Source organism: Hipposideros armiger, unplaced genomic scaffold (assembly GCF_001890085.2).
Source record: "Hipposideros armiger isolate ML-2016 unplaced genomic scaffold, ASM189008v1 scaffold_238, whole genome shotgun sequence".
NCBI lineage: Eukaryota > Metazoa > Chordata > Mammalia > Chiroptera > Hipposideridae > Hipposideros > Hipposideros armiger.
In genome coordinates, this window is record NW_017731588.1 from 241,923 (window position 1) to 257,949 (window position 16,027).

Genomic DNA, 16,027 nt, shown 5'->3' on the forward strand with positions numbered 1-16,027 from the left:
CTGGAGTTCACATCCTAGTGGTAGAGACCCACATTCCACAAGCAAACAGATAAGCCTATGATACATTATGTAAACGAAACACAGATTTGAGATGGACACAATGGACCTAGAGAAGTCTGGAAGGCTTTCTCTGAGGAGGTGGCATGTAAGTGGAGGCTTCAAGCAGGAGGGGGAGCGAGGAATGCAGAGGCTCAGGGCAGGGAAATCAGGCAGAAGGAATGGCGTGGGCAGAGGCTCAGAGGTGAGACAGACCAGGTGTCTTCTGGCTGCTGGGAGAAGACCCAAGTGGCTGTAGTGTAGCCAATGAGAGGAGGCGCTGGGGGAGAGGAAGATGGAGAAGTGGGCAGGGGTCGTTCCTTTGTTTGGCTTTTAGGTCAGGTAATTTACATATAGTAAAATAAGTTTTCACAAATGCATGCATTTCTGTAGCCACCACCACAATCACAGTATAGAACAGCTAGCTCCCTTGCCCCCTAAAATTCCCCTGTACCCCTTTATAGTCAGCTCCTGCCTCGTCCTCCTGACAAGCCCTGATCTGTTTTCTGGCCCAATACTCTTGCCTTTTCCAGAGCCATACGGGATGCAGCCTCCTGAGTCTGACTTCCTTCACTTAGCATAATGCATTGGAACTTCATTCACATTGTGGTGCTGTCAGCAGTTCATTCCTTTTTTATTACTGAGTAGTATTCCATTATGTGAATGTACCGCTATTGATCCACTGTTTATCCATATCCAGTTGAGGGACATTTGAGTTGTTTCCAGATTTGGGTGATCATTGGAGGGTTTTAAGTAGGAGTACTCTGTGGTTTAAAAAAAATTTTTTTTAAATCACTCCATATACTGAGTGGAGAACAAATTAGTAGGGAGCAAACTTGTCATTTTGAGGATTAAATCCAATGATTTGGTGATGAATCTGGCCCACCATAGAGAGTCAGTCACTAATTGTTCATATAGAAGGGCCATGCCCTGGGGCAGCTGCGGAGGCTTCTTGGTAGAGGTGGCATTTGAGGTGGAGGGGGGAGGCGGACTGAGGGTGGGAGACAGGTAGAGTCGAAGGAAGCCTGGGCAGTGTAGAGCTGGGTTGGCTGAGATGCCTGCTCTCTGCTCCTGACCCAGCTTTACATGCCAGGGTTTCTAGAATGTGGTCTACAGGGCCCATATCAGAGTTCCCTGGGGGTGCTGGTGGAACAGTCCTGTCCCAGGGCCCACCCTTAGCCCTATGTGGGTTAACTCTTGGGTGGGAGATAGCTGGGGGACCTCTGCCCTGAAACAGTCTCATCCTTGGTGGCTGGTAAGAGGTGACCTCCTCCTGCTTTTAGGAACCTCCTGTCCCCTCAGGGTCTGCTGGGAGCTGTTGCTGGGGTTCAAACGACCCATTGGCACTTGCTGGGTTTCTGCAGAGGGCCCTGTGTCCGGTCACTTTCATCTTCAGCCCTGCAGGTCAGGTCCACTCCTGCAGATCAATGCCATCAGAGCCATGCATCTGGACACTTGCAAGTGTTCCGTTGGGCCTCCAATCTACACTTCCCCCTTCTGGCCTCATTGTACAAAGATTAATCATCGTACATTGGGGGTAGGTTTCCCGCAGAAAGCATTCTTTCCTGAAACATTTAAAATATGGCTTGAAAGCAGAGCTCTGCTTCTCCAGCTTTATGGGGGTACAGAGTCAGACCCCACAGATGAGGCGGCTCAGGAGAGAACAGAGCCTTCGTCTTATTTTGTGCCGGGGACCCCTTAAGCTCTCTATTGAGAAGAATTCTCAGAATGTTTTTAAATATTTAAAATATAAAGGAAACCAAATATACTGGAATACAGTTATCAAAGTATATTTTAAAATTATGCTATAGTAATAATGTTTGTTTATTAACTGATAAGATCTGGTGACAGGCCTACTTACTACTGTAATTTTAAAGCACTGATGAGTGTAAACAATATTTTGACATTTCTGCAGCAACTGTTACGTGATGTGAAAATATCTGTGTTTCTTTTCATGGCCAAATCACAGATACTGCTAATACAACTGTAGCTTGTCCGGAACAAAAGGAAATGGTAGTTTTTAATTAGGAGTTAGTGAATATAAAGATGTGATTTTTTTTCTTCCCATCCAAGTTCATGGACCTCCTGAATTCTGATACAGACGAAAGGGCCTGAAGTCCACAATCTCAGTCCTGCTTGGAGGTCCCTCTGTGTGACCTTGGGCACAGCCCACCTTCCCCGTGGTTCTCCCGGCTCTTTGTCTCTAGAGCAGGGATGGTGATTCTTGCCCTGCCTGTCCATGGAGTTTCTATGAGGACCCATGAGATGATTCAGATGGAATGTCTTTGTAAACTGTAAAGCCCTGTGCAAGCTCTCACTATTATTAGCAGTAATGTGAGCTCATGTTTGGCCCTCCTGCTCGATATATACGAAGAGGCTCTTCCTGGCCAGTTCCCCCAGGATTCCTGGGAACCAATCCATTGCAGGGGGCAGGTCTGCCTTTGAGAGGTCTCTTCCTGCAGGCTGACTTCATGGATCACTGGGAGTGTGTAGGAGGGTGGACAGAGAGGTACTTTGTGGGTAGGGAGTAGGTGGGTGAGCAGAAGGCTCCCTGGGTAGACAGACCCTGCTCTTCCTGGGATGGCATGGGGGTCTGAGCCCAGCCCTGGAGCTACCCAGGCTCTCCCTGACTCTGTATCTGGCTTGGGGCAGGGATCAGGAGGGCCTGCTGCCCTGGGCTGTGGAGAGAGACTGGGCAGGGCAGAAGTCATACTCATCCTTTCATTCATTCATCCACCCAGAGACAGTGATGCGTGCCTGCTCTGTACCACATCCTGAGCAGTGCTGGGAACCAGACACGAGTAAGACCTGTCACCCGCCCTCCCCCTGCAGCTCTTGGGGAAGATAGACTTGAAAACAGGCAAATGCAACCTGAAATTGTTAGCACAAGAGACAATTGGAATTTAGAGTGTGGGGGTAGAATCTGATTAGGGAAGGAGGGGATTGTCCTGGAAGGATGAAATAATTAGGAGTTAACCTGGCAAAGCCCAAGCAAACCTGGGAGTGGAACGCAGTTAAGATGCACTAGCCCAGGGTCACAGTGCCTGTTTGGATTCCAGCCCCATCACTCCCTTGCTTGAGTAGCTCTGGGGAACTTCTGAGCCTCAGTTTCCTCATCTGCAAAATGGGAACGTTTTCAGTACCTATTTCACAGGGTTGATAAGAGGATTGTGCACCCCATGCTTGGGCTGGGGCCCGATAATTAGTGAGCCTCCTAATAGGTGGTAGCTATTTTTAATCAGGGCATATCTGGACCGGGGCGGGGGGCGGGTTGCGGGGGACCAGGAGCAGAGGATGCAAAGACAGGGGCAAAACAGGAGTGGGGAGGAGACCAGGGGTGGCTTGGGTTCCAAGGTGAGGGGCTTGGACCTAATGCAGAAGCCAGTGGGAACTAATGGAGGAGATAGCCATCTGCTTTTTTTTTTTCAAATTTTCTTCAATAAATAGGTGTTACATCTGTAATCAGAGCCAAATAAGCATTTTCTATCCCGGGAAAGGCTGACTACCCTGGCAGCAATGTGGTGCCCCATTCCTATCCCTCATCCCCCTCCCCCCCCACCCATCCACTTCGCGCCCCATTCTCAGTCCTGGTTAAAAGAGAGGTCAACTGAAAGGAGTGGCCAGAGAGGATGGATATGGAGGGCTGGCAGGCTGTGCCTGGTCTGGGCACCTTTCCCCAGCTCCTTCAGGCTGGCCTTTTGGACTGGGGGAGAATCAGGGGCCTCCAGGCTCTAAGGTGGGCACTGCTGGGCAGTGTGGCCTTTTCCTGTCTGGGGTGAAGGGTGTGGTTTGGAGTTTCCCCACTGATATTAGGGGGACTCCGACAACCTTGTTGGGGAACCTCTAGGCCTGCTGAGTCCAGTGGAGCTCGGCCCTTCCTTCCCCAGTTGCACACAGTTGGAAGGCTGGAAGCAGGGAGAGGCTCAGCAAGGCCACTGAGCTATCTTTGACGGCGCTGGGAAGGCTGAGTTCCCACCCCTACCCCCTAGGCGATTCCCAACCGGCTCCCTCCGTTGCATCAGATAGTCACTGGAGAGCTTTCCAGGGACGGGGGCCAAGACTGCAGAACCGAGGCGCCCTTGGAGATTCCGAGGCTTAGTTAGGTCTAAGAACCTCTGGAGTAAAGCAGGGTCCTGGCAGCCCCATGTCCCTGCCCCCACCTCAGGCCGCTCGGCCCTTGCCTAAGTCCTGCATTCACGGGCTCCTGCTGCCTGCGTCCCAGCAGACCTGCCCTAGGCAGACCACAGGCCCGCCTTTGTGGACTTGCCCTCTCGTATGGGCTGTGCCAGGAGGGGCTGACTGCATTCTGCCTGCAGCTGGGGCAAGCCCCCGAGGAGCCTGGGCCCCCCTTGGCCACCATGGAGAGATGGAGCTGGTGTGAATGCAACATCCTGCATTTTCAGAAGTTAACTGTGGCGAAGGGCAAGCCCTGGAGAGACAGCTGCTCGTTTGAGAAAGATCATTCCTTCATTCATTCACTTATTAGACGCTTACTGAGACTCTGCTTTGTGTCAGGCCCTAGGCTGGGGACTTGTGCTGAGACACATGACTCGTGCCCTTTTAGGGAAAAAGACTGGAAGGAAACACCCTGCATTAGAGTCACTTGGGGGGCCCCACCCCCAGTTGCAGATACCCCCAGTTGCAGATTCAGTAGGTCACCATTGAGGCATGAGAATTTCTGACAAGTTCCCCAGTGATGTTAATACTGCTGGTCCAGGGACCACACTTTGAGGACCACTGTGATTCAGCACCAGGTGGAGGAATTATGAATGATTTATGTTTTCTGTATTTTTCAAAACTCCCTATGATCACTGTTTACTTTTTATTTTAATTGAAGCAAAAAGGAATTTATCGGGAGGATACAGGAAAAGCGGAAACATCTGGGCTAATAAAAGGCCTCAGGGACCTGGGTATTAGCTGGTACTAAAGGGCAGTTGGTTCAGGTTGCTGCCAGTGGAATGGCCTCAGGTCATCTCACTCCAGTTTACTTTTATAAATAGAAAAATCAGTTATTTGAAAGCTTAAAAAAAAAAAAAAGGTCTCCCAAAACGACTCCAGTGCTCTGGATGGGGTCCTATGTTGAGGGATGTCACCTCCCATGATCTAAATGTCATACATCTGTTAATATAGCCCAGCATCATGAGCTTATGTGCCCCCTGCACTTCTCCTTGGCCCATCTTGAGCTTTGGGTCCACTCAGACCCCCACCTCCTCCCTCTCCAGTCAGAGTGACTGCAGAGAGAGAATAAATGAGATGCTATTAAGTAGCATGGGGAGGATTTGAACACAGGCCCATCGGGAGGCGGGATTAGCTTGGATTTAGCCAACTGGCCTGTACTTCCTGAGTGCTGCTGCCTTCATGGTTCCTTAATCTGCCAGCTGAAATCGCATGTGGACTCCTCACTTCCTCTTTTCTTTAACTGGTGTGTTCATTGACTGTCCCACTTCCTGCTTTTCCTCTTAGTTTTGTCCACTTGGCTTGGCGGGAGGGTGGTGAGTCTGTGTGCATATCAGGGTGGGGGTGGGGTGAGGGTGAGTGTCCTGGTGAGATGACCATTCCTCTGCAGTGGTGCAGGCAGAATCATATACACTTTGCGGGGGGAGGGGTGCTGCTGAACCCACCCCTAGAAGAGAGGCTTTAGTGGCAAGTGAGGATTAAACCCTTCAGTTGATAATGGGAACAGGACAGTGTCTGTTGGGGTTGGGAGAAGCAAATACTGTCCCCTCTTGTCTTCCTCGCCTGAGTTCAGAATCTTTTTTTTTTGCTTCTTGGGCCCCCTGTTCCATCCTCACTGTCCTTGGGTGCTTTCGTTGGCTCTTCAGGGATGCCTTTAATCTTATTTAATCCACTGTCATCAGAGTAGATAGTATTATCAGAGTAGATAGTATTACCCATTTGTAACTCGGTTCTCAGTTTCCATATTTGTTATTAGACATAATAATGACCCATTTCTTCTGCTGGGTCTCCTCACTCATCCCCTTACACTTCATTTCACATTGGTATGCCTTTTTTGATTGTGTAACTCTCTAGACATGTATTCATTTATTCATTTAATATTTGTTGGGAGTCTGCAAGATGCTAGGCGCTGTGCTGGGTGTGGGTGATCCATCAGGGAGCGAGGCGGCCCTCCAGACACATACAGTATCTCTGGGAGACAAACTATTAAATAAAGAATTGCAGATGTGCTCATGGTAACAAAGGGGAAGTGGGGGACATCTGGGAGCTGGTGACAGAGGTGGATAGGAGCTGCCCTGAGGAAGTGAGGCCACCCCTCACAACCCCCTCCACTTAAACTCTTTACTCAGCCCTTCAAGGCCCTGGATGGCTGACCCCTGTCTGTTTCCCCAGCTTCATCTTAACCCCTATAGCTACCCTGGCCTCCTTGCTGTATCTTGAGACACTCTCCAGCCTCTGGGCCTTTGCATGCGCTGTTCTCTCTGCCTATAGTCATTTCTCTCTGGTTCCCTCTCTCTGCGTGGCTGTTCCTTCTTGCCTCAGCTCAAATATCCCATTTTTAGGGATGGCCTCCCTGACCATGTCCTCTAACATAGCACTACTTTATCATATTACCCAGGTGGTGGTTTTTTACATGTTTATCTTCATAGCTCTTAACAGTATTTGAATTTATTTGTTGGTTTACTGTGTGTCTCCCAATGAGACTTGGGGCTCCAAGCAGAAGATCCAGTAGGGGCCATGTTCGTCTAGGTCACCACTGTTCCTCCCCACCCCTATGCTTGTCACAGGGCCTGGTACACAGTTGGCACTCATAAAATGCTTGTTGAATGAGCCCTGTTTCCCCAGTGTATTAGTTTCCTACTGCTGCTCTAACAAATGACTACACACTTGGTGGCTTCAAACAGTACCAGACTATTAGCTTAAAGTTCTGGAGGTCAGAAGTCTGAAAATCAAGGTGTTGACAGGGCTCCGTTTCTTGTGTGGGCTCTGGGGGACCGGTCCCTTCCCTGTTCCGCTTCTAAAGGCTGCCCGCATTCCTTGGTGTATGGCCCTTCCTCCACCTTCCTGCCTCCACCCTCTGCCTCTGTCGTCACATTGCCTTCCCCCACTTTGATTCCCTTGCCTCTCTTAAAAGCACCGTGGTACTTACATTGGGCCACCCAGATAATCCAGGAAAACCTCCCAATCTTGAGATCCTTAACTTAATCACCTTTGCATGGTTCCTTCTGCCATATAAGGTAATATATTCACAGATTCTGGGAATTAGGACATGAACATCTTGGGGGGCGGGGCGGGTAGGAAGGCGTTATTTAGTCTACTGCACCCAGGCGCCACCAGAGTGCTTAGGACAGCGTTAGGTGTGGCCTGTACTCAGGCATGCTGGCCACTGTCACAGGGCCCAGTGACCTGACCGCCCCTTCCCCCTACAGGATGAGATCGAGGAGCTGCGGGCAGAGATGCTCGAGATGCGGGACGTCTACATGGAGGAGGATGTGTACCAGCTGCAGGAGCTGCGCCAACAGCTGGACCAGGCCAGCAAGACCTGCCGCATCCTACAGTACCGGCTGCGCAAGGCTGAGCGCCGCAGCCTCCGTGCCGCTCAGACCGGCCAGGTGGACGGTGAGCTCATCCGGGGCCTGGAGCAGGACGTTAAGGTAAGCCCAGGTGCCTTTGTTGGGGGGTGGGACCCTGAGTCTGAGTGGGGCCCAGGTCAGCCTGCAGCTCACTCCTTGTGTGTCCATCCTTGGGCAAGTGACACCACTTTTCTGGGCCTCAACTTCCTCGTCTGTAAAGTGGGGATCCCTGATAAACTGACAGCCCATCAACCAGGGATGTCCCAACGTGCTATCATGATACGAATCCTACTAACAGCAGCTACTGTTTGAGTAGCAGCCACATACCTGGTGCTGGGCTCCTCTGAGTTGTCTGTGCACAGTTCTGTATTGTGCTAGTTCATGGAGAGAAGTGAAGGCCTGGAGTTGGGTTGGGCTGGTTTAAACTTGGCACCAATATGCCCTAAGTGTATGATTTTGAGCAAGTCCCCTGAGTTTCAGTGTCCTCGTCTGTAAAAGGGTATAATAGCAGCCCCTGCTTCACAGAGTTCTATGAGGGTTAGATGACATAATGTAGGTAAAAAGTCACTATAAGCACCCCAAAATGTTAGCTGTTGTTATTATTCCCATTTTCCAGATGAGGAAAGTGCAGCTCAGAAAAGGTAAGTACCTGTCCACAGTCACATGACCGTGTAGTCTGCAGAGCTCAGGCCCGTCATCCTCCCATGCCTGGCTGCCTGACCTCACACAGCCTGACCTGGCTGCTATGCATCAGCGATCAGAAGAGGGATGGGTTGGAGGCTGGCAGGCAGGGCCTCCGGAAGAGACAAACACCCTGCCTATGTGAGCCCTGGTTAGGGGCAGAAAACTTGGTCGGGGAAGACCCGGCCTCCTGCTCACAGAGCTCAGCCCAGCGTGATCATGGGGATGAAGGAGGTGGGGGTGGGGCATCTGGCAGCCTGGGGCCCCTAGGGAGTCTTCCTGCAGTGGTGACATCTGAGCCGAGGCCTGAGAGAGAGAAGGTGGCAAGAGTTGGGAGGGGAAGGAGGAATGCTGGAGGAAGGGGCCCCTCTAAGGGAAGGGGAGGTGAGCAGTGAGCGCCAGCACCATCCTCTGTTGTCTTCACATGCCCGGTGGGATTCAAGGTCGGCTGTACAGATGAGGAAACGGAGCTCAGAAAGGTTATATCTCCAAGTTCAAAGTGTACTTCTACCTGAGAGGGCAGCTCCCGGGACAAATGTTGACACAGACATTCAAATCCCAGGCACTGGATTAGGGGTGTGTGGGGTGTGGAAGAGCCTGGGAAGCTCAGAGGAATCTAAGTTTGGGCCCAGGTAAATTGGGGATTTCGGGCAGAGACACAGAAAGTCAGCCTTAGGGAGATGAGGATGGGTGAAGGGCGGCTGGGGCCAGGAGCAGGCTGGCTGGGTTGCTGGGGCCTCCATGAGAGGGGCTGAGAGCAGCTGGTGTGTGTGCGCGCACGTGTGCCCTTGCGTGCATATGTGTGTGTGTGTGTGTGTGTGTGTGTGTGTGTGTGTGTGTGTGTGTGTGTGTGTGTGTGTGTGTGTGTAGGGAGGGCAGCTGGGTGGAGGGGAGGAGTAGCCCCTTCTGTTGGGATTTGAACTAGCCAATCAGCATCAACCTTGCCCCCTGCGCTTGCTCCTGTCTCCACGCCTGCAGCTGGAGCCCTGAGCTCCTCCACACAGGCCTGGGCTGGATGCCTCTGGCCACCACCACGCTTTGCCCCATGTGCTGGGGATGTTCTAGGGCATTTTTTGGAGGTCCTCAAAATGCTGACTTCCCTGACCCCGCCTGGGAGGGCTGGATGGACCCAAGTGGGGAGGGGTCCAGGAGCTGCCTAGGAGGGTATCCCTGGGGACTCTCTGCCTTGCTTTGCCAGCTTCTTGGCCCATGCCCTGACGGGCCCCCACCTCTTGGAGCCTCAGTTTCCCCTTCTGTTAAATGTGGGGCTTAGAACAGGAAAATTGTCAGGGCTTTTGTAGCTCCAGTGGTTTTATCAAGCAGGTAGGTTATTGGTGAGAGTGCCATGGCTGAAACCTCAGGCCTTGGTCTGTCCCCCTCTCATCCCCTCCTTGCGCCCAGGTTCTCTCATTCTCTGCTGGTCCTCACGGCCTACAGGACCCACCGAACCTCAGCAGGATCATTACCCAACCTGAGGAGGGCAGGGGCAGGCGTCGGGGGCAGAGACCTGCCCTGCCGCTGGCTTGCTATGTGGCCTTGGGAACGCCCCTTGACATCTCCGAGCCTCAGTTTCCCCATGTGGAAAAGGGAGATTAAACTAATTCCTACCTGTAGAGATTTTTGTGAGAATAAAATGAAATAAAGAGTGCTGAGACCAAAGTACAAAATCTGGCACGGGATGCTCACCCAGCAAATGAACAAATGTTGGTTGTGGTGTGATTGTTCCGGAGAACTTATAAGGCACTAGTAGGTCAAGTGGCTGGGCAGGGGCGGTGAAAGGGACGCCAGAATCTCAACCTCCCTGGGTAGATGAGAATCACCTGGAAGGACTGTTCACAATGCAGATTCCCAGGCCCCACCCTCAGGGCCTGGGAGCCTATGGGAGAGTGTCAGGTCCCAGAATCCCGGATGTAAATTCCTACCTGGAGGGACTCCTGTGAGAGGCCCAAGGACACCCCAGTAAAACGTTTCCTTTCTTAGAAACAGATGTTGCTGCAGAAAAAGTTCTGGCTTTGGGTTTTATTCCTGGGTGACTCAGGCAGGAGTCCTCCCCTCTTTGAACCTTAGTTTCCTCATCTGTAAAATTGGGGTGACATTCCCACCCTCCCCGAGTTCCTGGGAGGATTCAGCCACACAGAGCTCAGATGCTGCCCTCCCTGGGGAGTGCCTTAGTGAGAGGAACTCCCATCCCCCTCCCTGGGGATGCAGAATGACAGGGACACCCTGAGGCCCATGAGGGCCAATGGGTGAAGGGCCAGTGAGCTGGCCTAGCAAGCTGGGCTGCTAGGGCCTGGAGGCTGCTGGTTGCATTTGGCAGGGGCCGGGCCCCAACGCTGTAAACAGTGACCTCATGGCTGAGCGCATTTGTTTGTGCTTTGGGAATTTGCCATGGTTTCCGGAAGCTGCAGCTGTTTCGCCTCCCTAGTATCTCAGCCCCTCTACCTTGGGAGGAGTTGGGGAGGATCAGGAGATGCTCGAATGAGACAGGGAGGTGGGGCACCCTATGAGCTCCTGACAGTGTGAGCCTACCGGTGGGCTTATTATTAACACTTTTGTTGTTGATATTAATCTAATGTGTCATCCAGCTTCAGGCCAATAGCAGGCTCGGGTTGAGAGCAAGACTCTAGAGTTGACCCACCTGCTTTCAAATCATGGTTCCGTAGCTTCCTCGCTAGCTGTGTGACCTTGGGCAAGTGACTTTTCCTTGCTGAGCCTCAGAATGGCGCTACTAATCAAAGCGCTTTGGGATGGGATGAAAGGCACATGGCCGGTGCTGAGGAAGTGACAGCTGATTCTGTAATCACCTGTGAGAGCTGAGGGAGCCCAGGACCACTGAGGCTCAGAGAGGGGTGGGGCAGGCCTAGGCCAAAAGGCTTCTGCCCTCCTGGCTGGCTGCTCTGTGCTCCAATGGGTCTCCATCAGGGGCACAGGGCTCTGTGGGATCTGAGATTAAGTGCCCTTCTATCCACATTGGAATTCTGTAAACTGCCTGAGTTTGGGCTTTTTTGACCTAGCAACTCTCAAGGGTGGGGGAGCACCTCGGGAAGGGGATCCCATGAGGAATGCAGTAGAAGGCAACTGGGATGAGATCCATAGAGTCACTCGGGAACCCAAGAGGATGGGGACAGAGCAAACCCTCCAGAGGGAGAGGAGCTAGCCCAGGTAGAAGCATAGTTGGTAGAGGAGCCCTGGTCCCCAGCAGCTGCTTTCTCACCCCAGTCAGTGGGTGGGAGGGGAGGTTGGGAGAAGCAAGCATCCCAGGTGAAGAGCAGGTATATTATAGCTCCCATATTTCAGTCATTTGCTCCTTCATCTTCCTTTCGCTTGTTAGAGCCTTGGATTTGGTTATTCATCCAACAAGCGTTTATTACGCACTTAATGTGTGCCACACCCTGAGCTGCTGCTGAGACACGGATATAAAGGAGCCCAGGCATGGTCTAGGGCCTTAGTCTCTGTGCCCCATCACTCCTGTTCCCAGGCCTTAAGCAGAATGAATGAATGAATGAAATGTTGCTCGGGACAGAGGTTCAATGGTTGACCTAACAGCCCCAAACTGGGGACCTTAGCCAGAAGCCTGGGACTGAACACCTCCAGCAAAAACACTGACAGTAAACTTAAAGAGTGAGGTTGTGGGGTGTTGGGCCAAGTTGGATAAAATCGGTGCACACAGGGGAAGTAGTAATCTTGACAATGCATCCCAAGTTATTGTAGTTTTTGAGCACCTACTATGTTCCAGCCACCAGCCCAAGCACTATGTTGTTTATACCTCACAGCAGCCCTCGTGACTCAGCTATATCGACCCCCTTTTACTGATGACCAAACCAAGACTTTGCATGGTTAACGAACTTGTCCTGGGTCACACACCCAGTGAGTGCTGAAATCAGGCTCAAGAATCTAGGTTTACCACCTGCAAAGTTCTTGTTCTGAGGGATTGCTCACCCCACTTGGTGGATGACAAAAGCTTGGTGGCCTATGTGAGAGGAGCCTCTTGGGCCAGCTTCTGGCTTCTGGCTGTCCTTGGAGGTCTTCAGGGGTAGAGAGGAGCAGTGGGCAACGGAGGGAGGGGAAGGCAGTGCTGAATTTCCTTTCTGGCCGTTGTTTTTCCTGGCCTGCGTCGCATACTGCCAAAGGGTCTGTGCCGAGCTGGGCATGGGCCCAGGCAGAGGGCAGAGCCAGGGAGGGCCCCCTTCCCTTCCGCAGGGAGGAGGTGCCATGATCATTTCCGACACTGGCAGGCACTGGGTGCTGGGCTGTCTGCCCCACTCTTGCTGGCAAAGCCCTAGTATCCCTCGTGGAGCTCTGGCCACCCAAGCCCCTCCGCCAAGTCCCCGGGGCTCTCCCCAGCTTGGCCCACACTAACTTTATGTGACCCTGAGTGAATCACTTGCACTCTGAGTCTCAGTTTCCTTGCCAGTAAAATGGGGACAGAATTGGAGTAAAGAGGAATGAATCTGGCACACAGTAGGTATACAACCAATGGTAGTGCCCAGCCCACTCAGGGCTGGTTGTGATTTATCAGCTCAGAAAGGCCTTCCTGACATCCCCACAGGCACCCTTTCCTGGCCTTTTACCCCCAGCCAGCAGGGGCCAGGACAGAGGGTATCCTCGAGGAAATGGGGTGCTGTCATAGCAGACTCCTGGAGCCAGGATGGGAGTTTGCAGCTCTCTTTGCTCCTTTCTGCAGGGAGGACTTGGACACCGGCCCAGGCTTTGCCATTTGGGGCATGTTCTATATCCCAGATGACTGGCAACAGGCCCCGGGGTCACATTGTGACCTTCAGCAAGTCCTGCCCCTTTCTGGGCTTCAGCGTCTCGAAGCAGCAGCTACCACTCACCCAGCGCTCACTGTGCAGGCAGTGGGCCAAGCGTTTTGTGCAATATTCAGTCCTCCCGTTGGGCCCATAAGTTGGTGCTATTATTATTGCACCCATTTTGTGGTTAAGGAGACAGGCACAGAATAGGGCAGTGATTTGCCTATGATCACATGCAAATCACTAGCAGAGAAGGGGTTCAAATGACTCGGGGGCTGCCCATCTTGCTCCGGGTTTCCCTTCTCTTTCAAATGAGCTTCTGGCCCAGCCACAGGCTCTTGTGAGGGTTGGCAAGAGGGTGGCTGGGAGTGGCTTTTGGAAGCATTACCTGGTAAATGAAAAGGCACTCCTAGGAATACACAGAGCCTGTACAGCTTTCTGGGGGCTGAGCTGTGACACAGACATAAGGAGCACAGGCTGCCTGAGCTTGGGTTTTGGTTCTGCTACTTCCTGGCTGTGTGACACTTGGTGAGTTACTTAGCCTCTCTGTGCTCAGTTTTCTCATTTGCTAAGTGGGGGTGATGAAAGAATCTGCCTGCTCAGGGCTTGCTCTTTGGCCCAGACGGGATGGCCCCTCAGTCTACTCATGTCCTACTTATCCCCTGCCCTTGCTTAGGTTTCAAAGGACATCTCCGTGAGACTGCACAAGGAGCTTGAAGTGGTGGAAAAGAAACGGGTGCGGCTGGAGGAGGAGAACGAAGAGCTTCGGCAGCGGCTCATCGAGACAGAGCTGGCGAAACAGGTGCTGCAGACAGAGCTGGAGCGGCCGAGAGAGGTGAGGGCCCTGTCCATCCCAGGCAGGGCCAGGCTGGGGGCTAGGGGCATGTGCTGGCCCCACCCAGCTAGTGTTCTCTGCACAGTTAGGCCTCTCTGGCAGAGCTGTTTATTCATTCATTCCTCCAGCACACATTTCCTGAGCTCCTCATGTGTATACTGTGTGCTGGACACTAAGGACGTAATAGTGAATGAAAGACACCAGTTCTTGTCCTCAGGAGCCTCTAGGCTAATGAAGGAGACAGTCCTTCCATCACAGAACCACAGCTGTTGGAAGATTAACTGAGGAAACATGCAACAATGCCGAGCATGGAGCCAGGCCCTCAGTGCCTTAGTTTCCTCATCTATAAAATGGGACAATAATGCCCCAAGCCATTGTGAGGACAAGCTGGGATAACTTGTGGGCACATGCTTTAGCGGCTGCCAGGCATTGCCACTCAGTGTATCGATAGAGATTTCGGGACACTAGCCACTTCTTCCTGAATATGAACCCCAGACACCAGCCTCTCTGTCTTTGATCACACTAGTCCCTCCACCCGGCACGTCTTTTCTTCCTTCTGCTGTATGTTAGGTGGGCAGCATGTTAGGCACCATGCTAGGCACTTAATCGCAACAATTTTCATAAAGGCCCAGTGAGGTTGTGATCATCCATCCCCATGTTGTGGATGAGAAAACAGCCCCTGAAGAGGCAGGGGTGGCCTCAAGGTTTTGCAGCGCCCAGTGGGCTCTGCAGAACGCTGATTGGAAACTATCAGCCTAGGTGACCCCTAGGTGGGCTGGAATCCTCTAGCCCAGGGGTTGGCAAACTGCGGCTCACGAGCCACATGTGGCTCTTTGGGTGCTCTCTGTCTCAAAAGTTTGCCGATCCCTGGAAGAGCCAATCGTGTCCCTTCTCACAACAATTTAAAAATTATTCAAGAGTCATAAATATATTTTTACATAATTACCATTATGTGAATAATATCCTGTAAAATTTTTATAAATGAAACTATGATAGTTTTATTTTCATTTTCAATTTTACGTCAGAGCCACAGTTTGCGAGCCTCAGTTTGCTGACCCTTGGTGGCTCTTCTGCCTCAAAAGTTTGCCGACCCCTGCTCTAGATTCCAGGGGGTCTGTGTTCCAGATGGCCTAGGTGGCTTCTGGCTCCAGAGGCAACTGGGCCTCAGCTGTCTGGCTGCTCACGGGGTGTCCTAGGATCGTGCATTGTCCTGCGGCACATGCCTCACCTTCCCCAAGGGCAGGCATGTCAGCATTCCAGGACAGAAACGCCACAGTGCTGAGCCAGAACAGTCCTTAATCTGCCCTTCCCACTGGGCATGTTGGTGTGATGTACCAACAGCTTCTCAGTGTGGGGATGGTATTTGCTGCAAAGGGCTGCTGTGGAACCCCACCCCTCTCCGGGGCTGGGTGTGAGTCCCCCTCTCTCAGGCAGCCTCCTAACTCTCAATGCCTGGCCCATCACACAGGGCATCATTCTCACACATCTCGTTGTCACCACCCTTGGTAGTAAAACGGGGAAAGGATTTCAGAAAGCACCTGGAGGTAAGCCTGTACCTGTTGTAAAGGAGAGAAACTGAAGCCTAGGGACGGACAGCTTGCCTGTTTCACCCAGCTTTTCCTTGGTGGAGATGTGGCTGAGACCCTGAAGTCACTTCCCCTCTAAGTCTTTATCTGTGATTTCAGGGTAATAACAGTATCCAGCTTACAAAGTTGTTTACGACCCTTAATAAGACTGGGTAACTATAGAACACTATGAAGAAGTTTAAAAGAATATAGTAGAATAGCAAATTCCACTTCTGGGTATATATCCAAAAGAATTGAGAGCAGGGATACAAACAGATATTTGTACCCCCATGTTCATAGCAGCATTACTCACAATAGCCAAATGTCTATTGCTGGGTAAACAAAAATGCAGTGGACTATTTATTGGTCAGTCTTAGAAGGAAGGAAATTCTTTTTTTTTTTTTTTAAAGGATCCTTTTTTTGTTTGTTTTTTTAAAGATTTTATTGGGGAATTGGGGGAGGGAACAGTGTTGGGGAATTGGGGAAGGGGAACAGACAAGTTGCTGTCCTTTTGTTCTTGTTCTTCAGTCTAGTTGTGGAGGATGTTGCTTCACTGGCCCATGTTGGCACCATCATTGCGCTCTTCCCAGGCAAGGCAGATCAGTCACCGGCTTCTGGACGGCCGCTCAC

General features: G+C 51.7%; 1 protein-coding gene across 2 annotated transcripts in view; it reads left to right on the forward strand.

Moving 5' to 3' along the window:
* The window catches only part of MTCL2 (microtubule crosslinking factor 2), a 70,837-nt gene that overhangs the window by 12,201 nt on the left and 42,609 nt on the right, over positions 1-16,027 (forward strand). For both annotated transcript variants that reach the window (XM_019655252.1, XM_019655253.1), the window contains exons 2-3: positions 7,422-7,646; positions 13,674-13,832. In XM_019655252.1, coding sequence (XP_019510797.1) covers positions 7,422-7,646; positions 13,674-13,832 — 384 coding nt within the window. The remainder of the gene's footprint in view (positions 1-7,421; positions 7,647-13,673; positions 13,833-16,027) is intronic.